The following is a 14,011-nucleotide window of genomic DNA, read 5'->3' as shown; positions in this document are numbered from 1 at the left end:
ACAGAATTCTTTGAATTTCAGGGTACGAACCCTTGGATTTTAACGATAGGTGTGTACAATTCCTGACGTTCCACGATACACACCTTCATGTACTTAAAGATTCTCGGAGTAGTCAGGTCCTTTTTTCTGTGAAAGAAAAACAGATTTTAACGATTTTTTTTACACGAAATGATAACCCACTCTAGAGTAAGCAAAGGCAGCCATGTTTGTATTGTGGAATTTAATACGTTGACAAGGTTACAAGCGATGATATACTCGGTAAGACAGCGATTAAAATGTCTAGGAACAAGTACATAAAGAGTAAATTTGACTTCATCTCTGAAAAGCAGTATAAGCACATATATATAATGAACATTTGTCCTAAAATTTTCTGAAATAATATCTGTGGTGTAAGTTTGGGTGGGGAAGTCACGATAAGGTCACTCTCCAATCTGACCTGCACGCGCGGTCAGAGGCTGTAAACATGAGTCTTATAGTGTAAATTGATTTATCTTTCCTTTAATAAAGGGAAATAATTGATTAGCTCTCGTAGTCAGTTTTTGCTCAGACGGTGGGAGTGTACAGGTGTGTCACAAAATCAGAATATCTCTGTCCATGTGTATGGCTTATTGTTGAGGGGAAACATTACTGTTACGTGTGATCGGTTGAATGATATCTATTGCCGGTTGTGTTTACAGGTTGGCCGATTGATATGGCAGGAAAGCGGCGAAATCAGAGAGGTCTTCAGGTAAATACCAAGAGACGTAATTGAATAAAATTGTTCATTCCTACTTTAGACCTGACTAACAGTTTGCAGGTACAAACGTTATCTACTTCCGGTTTAAAGATTTTGATGTATAATACTCGTATTTGCCGACTTTTCTTGAACGTTAAAACTGCTTCATACCGTCTCGTATATGAAAATTATCTTTTTAATTAAACTGGTAGAGCATACGTCCAGTTAGACTCACATGTGTCGGTCATAACTTGATTTCTCTTGGGTCGGCTTCTGTATACTAAATAATGTGGTTACGGGTTCGAATCTAAGTGGAAGCATGTTTTTTCTTTCAAGATTCTGAACGACCTTGTCAGTGGATTTATCACTTCAATGAATATTGTAAGAATTCAGTCTTGTAAAAGGATCCTGTCTAGAGAGACTAATGTTTATCAGACCTGTTTTGCCATGTACAGGCAATAAGCTCATTGCATGATACATTAAAATCTAAAGCGGGTTTTCATTTCATATGAGGTTTTACGAAACAAGTCTTGCAGGTTATAGATTAAAACGTCGAGACGAGTCTCGTATGAAACGAAAACATATTTAAGACATGTTTTATGATAAAAAAGTAACATTTGGCAGATTTTAAGTAAGAGATATTGAGGTCAAAATCAAAAGGAGGCAGCTATTTTGTTACACTGTTGTCAGTTTTTGATGTAACGTCATTGTTCCTATTATGACATCGTATTTGATCATTGACTGGAGCACCAAATGATAAACACTACAGAGAACATATTATTCTAGAGACATATACGCAAAACTATTACATGATGGAATTCTTTTGTTATATAAACGCAGCGACTAATTAAAGATTCTCTTTCTCCACAGACCTTGGCCCAGGGGTCTTTGGCCCTCGCCCGGACACACGCAACGGAAGCAGCATTGCAGAACATTGAAAGCCAGCTGGAGAAAGAGCTTGAAAGAGAAGAAGCTGCATCCAAGTCAGCTAAGCCTCTTGCCAGGTAAAGGTCACTTAGGTCAACTTCATGAGAGGTCATATAGATCAGAGGTCAAATACTGTAAAACAGCAAGAGGTCACGGATATATATATAGTAACCAATGCAAAGGAGACAAATGTCGAATTGTGGGTAATGTTAACTCAAATTAACGTAAAATAACTTAGAGTATAAATTAGGAGAGGTCGAAGTATATTATCAAATCTTTTACAACAGCACCAGCCAGCAGCAAATACTAGAAAGATCGTACGGATCAGAAATCAAATCTGGTGAAGGATTTTAAAATGCCGCTTCAATCATGATTACACAGCAGGTGACACATATTTCACATTCAGTTGTATACCTTGAACACTTACTGTCGCCCAAGTTTGATTCGAGTTTCGTTTTTTATACCACGTCCCATTACGCCTGGGTATCTCAAAAACTCAATCATCCCCCATACCCTGCACCACAATTCCACCCACAGAGATACCAAGCTATTTCTTGATTTCCCTCTCCCCTTTCTCTTGGCCCACATGGGCTACTGACAAAGTGAAACGAGGGGCAGTAACTCTTGGCGATCAGAATGCCTGTCCTTGTGTAAACCTTTCTTACGACATACCCCACTCATACTTGCAGTCATAATGTGTAGCTCACATCCATTTCGCTGTACTTTGTGTGGCTTTCATTTCCTTCTTCTCCTCCTTCTGCTCTCTGAGCTAGCAGTCGTTTAGAACGTTGGCCAACGTAATATCCGGTAAGGATCCGATGGTTGATACTGCCTATACCCATGGCGGTTTGTGCTTCTCATGGAGCTGAGAAACGCCCGGCCGATGCTTAGTTGATTATGATCGTGACCAAGACAGCTAATTGCTCTGAACGGCATGTGACGTTTATCTCGTATATTTTTCATTGAAGTAGTCAACAGTTACTGTTCCATCCTCAAAACGAAACTGACTGTTAACGGTACCATAAAACAAACAAGCAACCCCTACACCTCCTACCACTCCTCCTCCTCCTCTTCCTCCTCCTCTTTCTATCATTACATAATCGTTCCATCTCGTTTACCAATGCTATCAATTTTGTTTCTGTTTCTGTAGTAATGATCCTTATCCAAGAAAAGATTTGACTTTCATAAAATGATTTTAACAGAGTTCGTCACAAAGGTCAGAAGTTCCTACACAGTAAACACGTGTTGTTGATCATTGTGGGCCTAAACGTCATCGATTGCATCCTCGTGCTGGGAGAACTGATCCTCGACGTCCATTTCATTGTGGGTAAGTGACGTCAAAACTTCCGGGGTTTTCGGTACACCGATTCATCGAGACATATTAAAAATATCTTTCATAGAAGACGTGTTATGATATAAGTGAGCCGCTCCACCCCAGCTAAGAAACACCTTCAACATCAGATTAAACGCCTCAGCTGCATGGATAAGTCCCAACACAGAACTTTTCGCCTGTCTCCGCGAGCCAAGATGACATATAATGATATTGTGCCCTTAGTTGTTCCTATGGGTAAGACACTCGCTCCCACTTGCTCATGATAACATTTGATCTATCTCCCGCATGATGTTCACCCAGGTAGTTTTCAGATAATACAAAAGAGACACGCCACAGAATGACCCTGGCTGTTCCCAATAATTATAGCTATATCCGGTGTACTTTATTCACTCTGTAATGGACGCTATCGTAATGTTCAAAAAAAATTATCGCGGAGCAAGTGAAGTGTGATGGACTACAATAAAAAAATTACTGATGGAATTCTTCAGGCACTTGTTTGTTTAAACATGTGGTTTTAGAAGGCGTGTACTGATTGAAGGGAGGTAACTCAATCTGTTTTTTTTAATTTGAGACATTTTCTTGGTTCAAGTGCAACACGAATTTCGGGTCACAAGTGTCTTAGATTATGGCGAGTTTTTTTTCAAGTGACAGTGATATTGGCTTCCGCACATAATTCCTTTTAGCATTCATTCATTCATTCATTCATTCTTCATTAATTATTTCATTCATTCATTCATTCATTCATTCATTCATTCATTCATTCATTCATTCATTCATTCATTCATTCATTCATTCATTCATTCATTCATTCATTCATTCATTCATTCATTCATTCATTCTTCATTAATTAATTAATTCATTCATTCAATCATTCACAGATTCAAACAATTACGTCATGATGTTATTTTGTAAGATTTCAACCTTCGTTGATATTTAAAGCAGATTTTCTCCCTTATATCTTTTTTTGACGATCAGAATTCTTACCCTGACTAACCCGATGTAATTTCTAGTATTAAAATGAATTATTTAATTCATTTATCCACTCATTTATCTAGATGTATCCTCCTTTCAACAATTGTATTTCAAGTACTATTTAAATGTCAAGAAGGTAGTGCAACACCCTTAAAAACAAAGATATTTTAATTAAGAGAATAGTTTCATTAATAATCCATTGATATAGTAACATTGAATGTGATGTATAATTCAAGGGTTGAAGGGACAATGCGAAATAGGCCAAGAAACGTGAAACCTATATTTTTTAGCGTTAAACTGTATCTGTGTCACCAAATCACGTTGTTTACCACGTGGCGTGTACACGCTTCTGCAACGTGCCCAGCAGTCATCACATTTTCGACAAACTATAACAGGACTGAAAAATTTAACTGCAGGTATAACATGATTCATTTTTGAGAAATGTACACCTTTTTTTAACAGAATGTCAATCAACATTTTACTTGAATGAATGGGGATGAGGGCAGCCACAAACCTGATTTATGTTTTTTCTGTGAATAAGTGAATTATGCCTGTATCCCTCTTTCAGAAATGTGGTCTTTGTTACTACAGAGCAATCGTTATTAATTAGATAAATAAAAAAACAAACAAAAAGAAAAACAAAATAAACAAATGCAACAGCAGTGAAATGGTTTGTGGTTGATGAATTAGAACACTCCCAGGACATGTATATAATGCCCATTATACAAAACGGTCATGATGTATGTGCGTATCATATTTTGATTACTAACCTGGTGAGAAGAATGTTATGCGCTAAGCTTAAAATACACCTGTGTCCTTGCGGAACACTTTTGCACTGATGTAAACCATATTAAACATTTTCACATGTAAATGAATTTTTCAGCTTCACTTTTACTAGCTCTTTGTAGAAATATGAAAATTCATGCAAACAATTTGAGTATCATTATTGCTTCTAGGATTATTATATTTGGCTTAATCTTTTTTCGTTCTGGTGTTTTATTTAGAAATAAATACTGGTTAAAGTTATCGCCGTTTACGATTAAGCTGAAGAAGCTTTGACACAGCTGTGCGATGAAATGAACATCGCCTGTCATATTGCGCCCCTCTTTGCCTTGTATAATTGTGTCAGAAGAAATGAACTTCTGAACAACATGAAATATACACCATCAGTTTTTAAATAGGCATGTACACTTCTTAAACACGGAAAGCATAAAAATTTGAACAAAGAACATACGTCATCCTCTGTAAGTTACCATGACAACGTTACCAGACACCGTGGACCATTTTATCTACAGTTTATGAATAAATCTGATATAATGTGTGGATTATTACGAGTTTTGTCATTGCCATCGCTATGGTTTCAGTATGAAATTGTTATCCATAACGAATTTCGCTTGATATCCATAAATGTATACAAGAAGATTATAACAGAATTTACCTGTTTATCTATAAATGATTCTCGTGTCCATATGCATACGTTGCAATAGTTATATTCTAAATATGAACACGTGTTTGTGTCAAGGACAACTGTCTACAGGATCATCTGGGTGTAGATACCCGACTGAGTAATGACAATAGCAACAACCACGTGCTCAAGGTCAAATTTCGGTGAGCTTCCGCTGCACACAAATTACTCTTAAGATAAAGAAAACATTGACTACTACAGGTAAAGTCGATGATTACATGAAAGGTGTGTTCGCACTTCGGTTGTGTTCTGTGCCGCTACTCTAACTATTCGCATGCCACTCGAGCCACTGAACCTCTACCGGCTATTCCATTCTTAACAAAATAATTAATTTTCACCAATGAGAACTCTTTGTTAATTACTTCATGCCGGGACGCTCAGGTTATAAAATCTGTAGTGAAATATACACGAATGATCTGTTACTTATATCATCATTTCGGTAAATGTTTGGAAGTATCCTGATTACAAGTCACAACTTTCATCATATTTTTCAACAATGATATTTTTGTTACGTAAATAAGCTTTTTGACACAAATTTCATGAACGTTTGTATCGTGGCAATGTCCAGTTTTCCAAAACTCTTGAATTTCTTGTCAAAAAATTATGCAGATGTAAATAAGTGTACCTCTGCCCACAATTTAAAGACAAGTTCTGAGGGAATCTATTTAGAAAATACAATGTATTTACCTGTGATCCCTAGTTGTAATTTTGAGAAAAATATAACAGTTGACAGCAAATTTCAGATATTTACAATGAAATGTTAGCACTCGTTCACATCAAGTGATGATTGAGTCAGTAATATAATTATTAGCAATATATATTAAAAGAAACAAATGCTTGGTCACGTGTTGTATCCAAGCGGTAATGAATGACACCTCAAAAGTAGGCCCATTCACACTCTTACCATCATGCACACTATGCCATCATTCATAACGTTGGTACCAATGATTTTGGAGGAAACCACGCAAAATACTAATTAAATTTTGAAAATAAATCTTTCCTACGTTTATTTGCTGATGTTAGATACTTTCCTAAATTTTCAGTTTTTTTAATATTTTCCAGTTGGAGTAACTGAATGAATTTAAACAGAATAGGCTTATTAAATTAATATTGCTTACTAAAATTGGAATGAATATCTGCACAAAACTTACATTTAATAATAAAATGATATTTATCTTTTATATCGTTCTCATCACATAAATTACATTTCGTTTCTTCATGTTAAATTGATGTTCAACTTGTAAAATTCTGTATGACATTTATATCGTTAAATGAAATGGGTACTGTTTTTATCGTCGGTGTTTCAACGTATCCATCTTTCCCCTCAATCACAATTAATTCTGTTCTGACGTATGTGTCCTCAATAGTCACAGTACTTTGATTTTCTCTCCTGTAGTCTCGTTTTCACAACGCTTTTGTTTGTTTAAAATAATTTTCTCTGAAAATAGACTCAGATAAATCCTACTTATCGATATCGTTCATTTTTCAGGGCTCTTTATTACGAATTTCACTTCAATTACTCCTAACTTTAAAACAATGTTTAAAAAATGCTACTGCTAGAGGTCAAACCTGTTTTCTGCTGAACAGTCCTAACCGTACAATTGAAAACTTGAAATATTAGAAGAGATTTGTGAAATGTTTTAAATGCTTTATATGTTGAAATATCTTAAATATATTTTTTTTTATCATACACTTACACCCAGCTGTTTTCAATTTCGAAACCGACAGCAAAATCATATGTATATTTGTTGGAAATCTACTATGACAATTAAGTCTAACTTTATTTTATTCAGTTTTTTCCCTGATCGGCATATTGCATTTCGTATATCCGGTGTCATTACAGATCTGCTGGATACTTCCGATAAACAATCTCAACAATTCCAGAGCGCTATTGAGGAGAAGTACCCGGATGTTCCTCCAGTTTACGACATCAAACAATTATATGAAGAACTGCTATTGGCAGATATTTCTTGGAAAAATAAAGAGGTTAATAACGGGTCTCATGCCGCCTTACATTATCACAAGAAAAGAGATATTACACATTCAAATGGGGACCAACCAAAATACTTAAAAACAGCGCATGGCAGTAACCATGGAAATGATTCTGATTCGCACGAGCAAGGTCACGGCCACCACGAGCACAGTATAATTGAAGATATTGCGCACGGACTGCATAAAGCCAGCATTACGATTCTAGCTATCTTAGTAGTGGAGGTAATGTACCATTTTGCGATTTATGGTGCATGATGTAATAAACCTACAGTATAATAGAATTTAGAGTTATCCCGCCTGACTTATGTTACAAACTAGTATCATCACCATTGCATATTAAAGATTAAGATCGAGATGCCAAAAATATACAGATTAAAATGACCTGATATTAAACAAAAATGCAACTTGTCAAATTTTAGTTTCTAAATCTTTCGTAATTAATAGAAATTTACATAATGGGAAAGAAACCAAACACAAAAGGTAAAATGTTTTCCATCGACTTAATTTTTTTCAATGTGTGATTGTAACAGGAAGAGCCTGTACTATAGTATTTCAAACCAGAAATTTTAGGATGAATATTGATTTCTGCCAATGTAAAGTCAATTTATTCTTGCAGACGGGAATAAAAGTATTTTGTGAAGGCAGGCGAATTTTCGAGAGAAAGGTCGAGGTGAGTATATATAAGTATATGATATTGAGATGATGATGTTATGCATCGCAGTAAATCTGCAATAAGCCCGGAGTCCTTTCTAAATAATTTTTTTTCCAGGTTTTTGACAGCATAATTGTGGTTGTGTCATTCACCTTGGATCTGGTCTTCATCAAGGGTCTCACCATGTTTCCTATCCAGAAATACGTCTTCATTTTGGCATTTTTGGTGCCTTGGCGTGTTATTCGGGTAGTCAACAGTACGTGAGTGAATAACTTATACAATATCTGACATAATTCTATTGTTCTATGTTCTCCGTCTTTATTCCTCAATGCATGTAAAAGTTTTTTGTCACGTGGCCTTTAAATCAAGATATGGTTCAGTAAATATCATCATAACTATGGAGGAGTGGAAATGGAAGGCGTAATGTGTTGCCTCTGTACCTAAGGGTGATAACTCTGTATAATTAATAGGTCTACGGTTGAAGGTATACATCCAAATAACGATGTCTATTTTCCCCCTAAAGGTCTTATTGTCGCAGTAATGGACCACGGACACTTTCGGTTAAAATTATTATACTCTCAAAAGAAAAAGATAAGTGCTTCTTTGAAGTCGACTAAACAGGAATTAAAAGCCCTCCAGGTAAGTGGTTTTGTCAAATTTGTTTATTGTTAATTTATTTGTTTATTTGTGTTTTTTCATCTTTTGCACGACTAATATGACGGTTGACGTTCATGGACGAGGAAAAATATTTTGTCTCGTTTTAAACCTTTCTGTATTTTAAGTACACTCCTTTCCTTCTCTTCATCGGACTTTCTCATCTCTTCTCACTTTTCCTTTATCATGCTCTCTCTCTCTCTCTCTCTCTGTCTCTCTCTCTCTCTCTCTCTCTCTCTCTCTCTCTCTCTGTCTCTCTCTCTCTCTCTGTCTCTCTCTCTCTCTCTCTGTCTCTCTCTGTCTCTTCTCTCTCTCTCTCACTGTCTCTCCCTACCAATGTATTATTAGTCCACAATTCACACGTGTAGGGTACCATGCCTCTACATGATGGTGATATATATTTTTCATTTAATAAAAATAAGTAAATGTTGATGGTGTATTCCAAATTATCATAGCAAAATCGACTACCATTTTAGATTTAAGCGATTTTTATCGTCGTCATTTACATGTCCCTACGAGCATGAACCACACATCTCAATTGTAACTGTATTCACGAAGTGTTCGTGAATGGCTGTATAATTATGCCTCGCAGTAAGTAGATGACTACCCAGATGAAGTCCAATTTTATCTACATATTATCTCAAGACCAGATCTCGTACCATCGACTCACTCTCACGTGTTTTAAATCACCTCGTTACCCTAGCTAGACAAAGACATCAGGACACTACTGACCGCGGTCAAGAGTACCGACAAAATTTAAATGAACATTTTTAAGGTTTTTATAACTTAAAATTAGCTATTCATAAGACATTAAAGATATCAACCCAAACTAATACGAGAAAAAAAACTAAGATAAATGCATATTGAGATTTGTAAATTTCCCTGGAGTGAATTTCGGCGTTTACTTGACGTCTCGGATCATTCGCAATATATGCTTCCATTAACGCGAACTAACGCACAAGCGCACTACTGACTGTTCGAGGAATGGACGTGGCGCCCTCTGTAAATTTTTGAACTCATGTTCGGCCATCTGTTGGCTCTAGAAATCCCAATAACTTCTCCTATAAATCCAGTAAAAATTCGGTATTGAGCCCCATACGGGTGTGGGGAATCCTTTCAGTGGGTCAGAGAACCCCTATTACGACCTACGTAGGTCTGTACATTTCCTACTATACGTCTTCTAGATATCGCCCCACAAGCACGTCCGGGTAAGTGGTTGACTTGCTGAGCCTTAATCCGTTTTCATCCGACTGGACTGGGAAGGGGACCCTGTCGAATCCTGGGATTTTTTCCCGTTCGGGTTGGTTCGGAAATGTCTACTCACGATCAGAGTTGCGTGACACGACGTTCCTTGCCTATAGCGGTTTGCGTTTCTCGGGAAGCTGAAAAACAGCCCAGTATGTGCTGACGTGTTGAGTCCTTGGGCAAGACACTTAAAAATAATTACTTTGGATGAATTGTCGTTCAGTGAGGTTGTTATCAGCTACTGCAAGATGACCCCTCCTCCAAATGACACTGGCTGGACAATTAACCCAGAAAACAAAGTTTCGGTGACCTTTAACCCCGAGTAAAAGACATTTCCAGGCTCCAGAACTATTAGCTGTTGATGTTCAAATTCATCAGTATACACTATCGATAAGAGCATGACTTATTTACTTGCCTTTTTCATGTCAGCATAGATGATTGGGCGTATCTATAGTTTGTATATACATTATAATTGTGCTTTACTTCAAGGGCCAAAATTAGAAGATTCCTCCAAAATAGTGGAAGTAGGCATACATGCAAATAAAATGTACGTAAAGTTTGTCTATTTAAATGATTTTGTTATTAGACCCATCAATTTTACGAATATAATGCAATGACTCGGTATTCAAATGATTGACACGCCCTTTTCACACTGCAGATGGGTATGCAAGGTGTCCGGAAACTGTGTGCAGAGGCTGGAATTCCGGAATGGAAGTTCCAACAAAGCATAGGTAATATACATTAAAGTTCATATGTATATCTATCATTTCATTTTACAGAATTAATATGATCCATGCATACTTTATATTATCTATGAATTACTGATTAGCCATGTCATCATTGCCACTGACGTCATACAATCAGATTAACGCGATACTCCAATGATTTTTTTTCTTTAGATTGATGATAATCTTTCAAAGCGAAGTGAAATAAAAGGGAGATTTTTTTATACTGATATTCGAAGTTTGATTGTGGAAATTTCGACACGAAATTACAGGATGAAAGGTGTCGTTCCCAATTAGAATCGACATGAACACTGAATGCCAATTTAAAGAGGTTAAGTAATTCTCGGGTACTTCAAATGGACACGTGAAAACGTAAATTCACATTATTTTCTTTTACAGTTGGTGAAAACAACAATCATACTCCGTCCAAGTCCATAGCTTCACTCTTTGCTTCCTCTAAATTACCCATGAAACGTCGTAGTAGTGACAGCAAGCAAGATACCAACAGTAAAGGTGTTTACAGATCCTCCACATCTGCGATTCCGCAAAAGGGCGGCGATCCGAACAATCTCGAGGAGTCGGTCAATGACAACATCACCCGGAACAGCTCTAGCGTTGTCACGTTCAATATAGACGAGTCAAATGAATCTACAGGACTCATGAATAATGATGAAGACATCAACTCCCACTGAAAATATTCATAGACACATTTTCGTAAATTGGAACAGTTTCGTAACCTGGTAACAATGAACGGATATTTCCATCTCGTCCACCAAGCCGCTCAAACACTTTGTAATACTCTCTTGGCGTAGCGTGTAATGACAAGAATCTGGTTAAGCGAGACTGATTATCTTTGTATAACGATGTTTAAGACGCAATTTTGTAAGCCAAGTATATCTGTGACAAAATGTGAGGGTCATAGTCTGGAAAAAGTATGTGAGATTAATTTGTTTGCTGAAGGAAATTTTTTCATATCTATATTTCAGTGATTTTATCGATTCTACTTGCATTCTATCGAAACTAACACCACACAAACTCCACTCAGCTCAGGTAACAGAATCAGAACTCTCACTTTCCCGTTAGCCGCTCAAAATGCAGGAAATGGAGCCAAATTTTCAAAATTTTCTGGGGGAGACCCCTCGCCAAAGCTTCGCGCCTTCGGCTTCGCCGGCGTTGTCAGATTTTTGCCACCCCCCCCCCCCAACTTTAGATCCTGGCTACGCCACTGACAATGGTGTAATTTACTAGGCATAGTTCAGGCTGTTCCGAACTGCATCAAATCAGTGAAATTTCATACGCCCCGTATACTGTATTTAGAAGTCATGAATATATCTTGAAATATATTAATCACCACATTGAAGTGCCGGGTCCCATAAACTCTGAACTTTGAACTCCACTGGTGAGGTTAAAACTGGTAGAAAAACAGATGAAATATTTCAATGTGTTGATATTTATAACAATTTGTGAACGGCAATTCATTTTTCTTTTCCGAAATTTTATATTAGATAAATGATGATGAAATTGTATTTTAATACTGTTTACTTTTGATGTATGATGTTATTTAGTTATATTTTTTATCTCGCGCTGGATATTTTCGTTCATCACTGACGCAATACAATAACAGGTTTTGTTTACCTATACAGAGACGTGACGGCACGTAATCCATATATATCTTGTAATCAACTCACAGAAAAAAAATAAAAATTTCGAATACACAAAACATTCAGAATTATTTATGAGATAATTAAAACTCGGATCAAAGTCTCAAATTTATAGTACACACGGTAACTGAGAAATGATAAAAGGGTAATTTTATCCTTTACGACATTAAAAAAAAAAGAAAGAATTAGACCACTTTTATAAAAATCAAACAAAAGCAGGCAAGGAACTAAAGGACGACACAATGAAAAGCAAAATCGTTATTTTACCTCCGAATAAAATGAAAATAAAAATTAAAAAAAAAAAAACACTTGCGCCAGTGACGTCATTGGTGTAGATTTTCATCTTCCATAGACCATTAATTACGCTGTAAATGTTGGTAGTTTAATATTAGATGTACAGACAGGAATGCCAATGTAGCTCACAGAGAGACGAGACTTACAGTGAAATTGATTTCCAGAGAGGCACAGAGGTAGTGTTATGAAAAATAGATATCTGGTATTCTTTGTAAGATGAAATAAGGAATAATCGCGGGGGCTGCATGTATTATTGGCCATTTTCAGAGTGTGATTTCAAAACAAATCACGTGACTTCCCATCACGATACCCTTAATTATGGCCTCTGGAAAATGTTATTTTTTACCACAATTTTATTTTAAAATCATTGCCAATAATATAATTATAACTTAATACAATAAAGACTTCAAATATCGGATATTTATTAATTTGTATTCCTTTGTGACGAGTTGCCGATGGGATATTGAGAACTGCCCGTTATCCTACGGCGTCCTTGCCTTTATTTTATATCCAATTCCCATCAAAATGCAAACACTCTTAACAATCATTACGTCTGCCCGAGTTTTTGTTAGGTCACTCAAGCGTCAATATTCAGATTTTCGTAGCTCTATATAGAACTTCCGACATCATCTTTCTGTCGAATTTATTTCCCGATCAACAAAATATTTCAGCTGTAATTTCTAACCGTAGTTTCGTAAATCTGGGAAATCTATTCTTTCGGCATGATATGGCGTGACCATGGCCTATAGTTATTAACCGTCATTCCCGAAATTATTTGTTTTCCGCTAATATACACTTGCCATATTGAGATGTAATTTGGTATGAGGAGACGGCCAATTCATTTTTTAAGTTATGAAAATGGTTTTAGAAAACCTAAAGAAGGGGGCGGATGGAAAGAAAAATATATATGACAGAAAAAGTAGGACCAACAGCGGCTAACCTTGCCACCGCGGTGAAAGTTTATGGAATATAACCCGAGTGAATACAGGAATATCTTCTTATGAAGTATTGGTACGGACCTAAGTTTGTGTCATTTGGGTGTTAATCTTGACATTTAATCGCCAGTTTTATTTTATTTGAGATGTCGCATCAACGTTTACGAGGGTTTAGAGAATTTCGACTCTGCTTGGCTACGAACCTCGAGACTCATGAGAAGGCAGGGATTTCCTTACCGGAAACCACAACGGTAACTCTAGTACATTTTCAAACAAAGACGGATCTGGGCCAGGAGTTCCGGAATTATATGACATTATGTTTGGTACTGCCCATTATACGAGATGCACACAATAGAGAATAAGCAGGTGGATCTAGAATTCCAATTGTATTGTCTGTACCAAGTCAGCTTCAGTCAACATACACCTGACACATTTTGAAAA

General features: G+C 36.5%; 1 protein-coding gene across 1 annotated transcript; it reads left to right on the top strand.

The window, feature by feature from the left end:
* The first annotated feature begins 691 nt into the window (after nt 1-691).
* On the top strand, nt 692-11,372 carry LOC132554210 (uncharacterized). The gene is made up of 9 exons (XM_060218520.1): nt 692-727; nt 1,586-1,719; nt 2,845-2,969; nt 7,256-7,626; nt 8,021-8,074; nt 8,174-8,312; nt 8,580-8,695; nt 10,614-10,686; nt 11,080-11,372. The coding sequence occupies exons 1-9, from the start codon at nt 692-694 to the stop codon at nt 11,370-11,372; spliced, it is 1,341 nt and encodes a 446-aa protein (XP_060074503.1).
* The last annotated feature ends 2,639 nt before the right edge of the window (nt 11,373-14,011 follow it).

The sequence above is a fragment of the Ylistrum balloti genome, unplaced genomic scaffold (genome assembly GCF_031769215.1).
Source record: "Ylistrum balloti isolate Yb309-2 unplaced genomic scaffold, AGI_CSIRO_Ybal_v1 Utg369640, whole genome shotgun sequence".
Lineage (NCBI taxonomy): Eukaryota > Metazoa > Mollusca > Bivalvia > Pectinida > Pectinidae > Ylistrum > Ylistrum balloti.
Note: the sequence above shows the minus strand (reverse complement) of the source record. Positions and strands in the feature narration are given on the sequence as shown.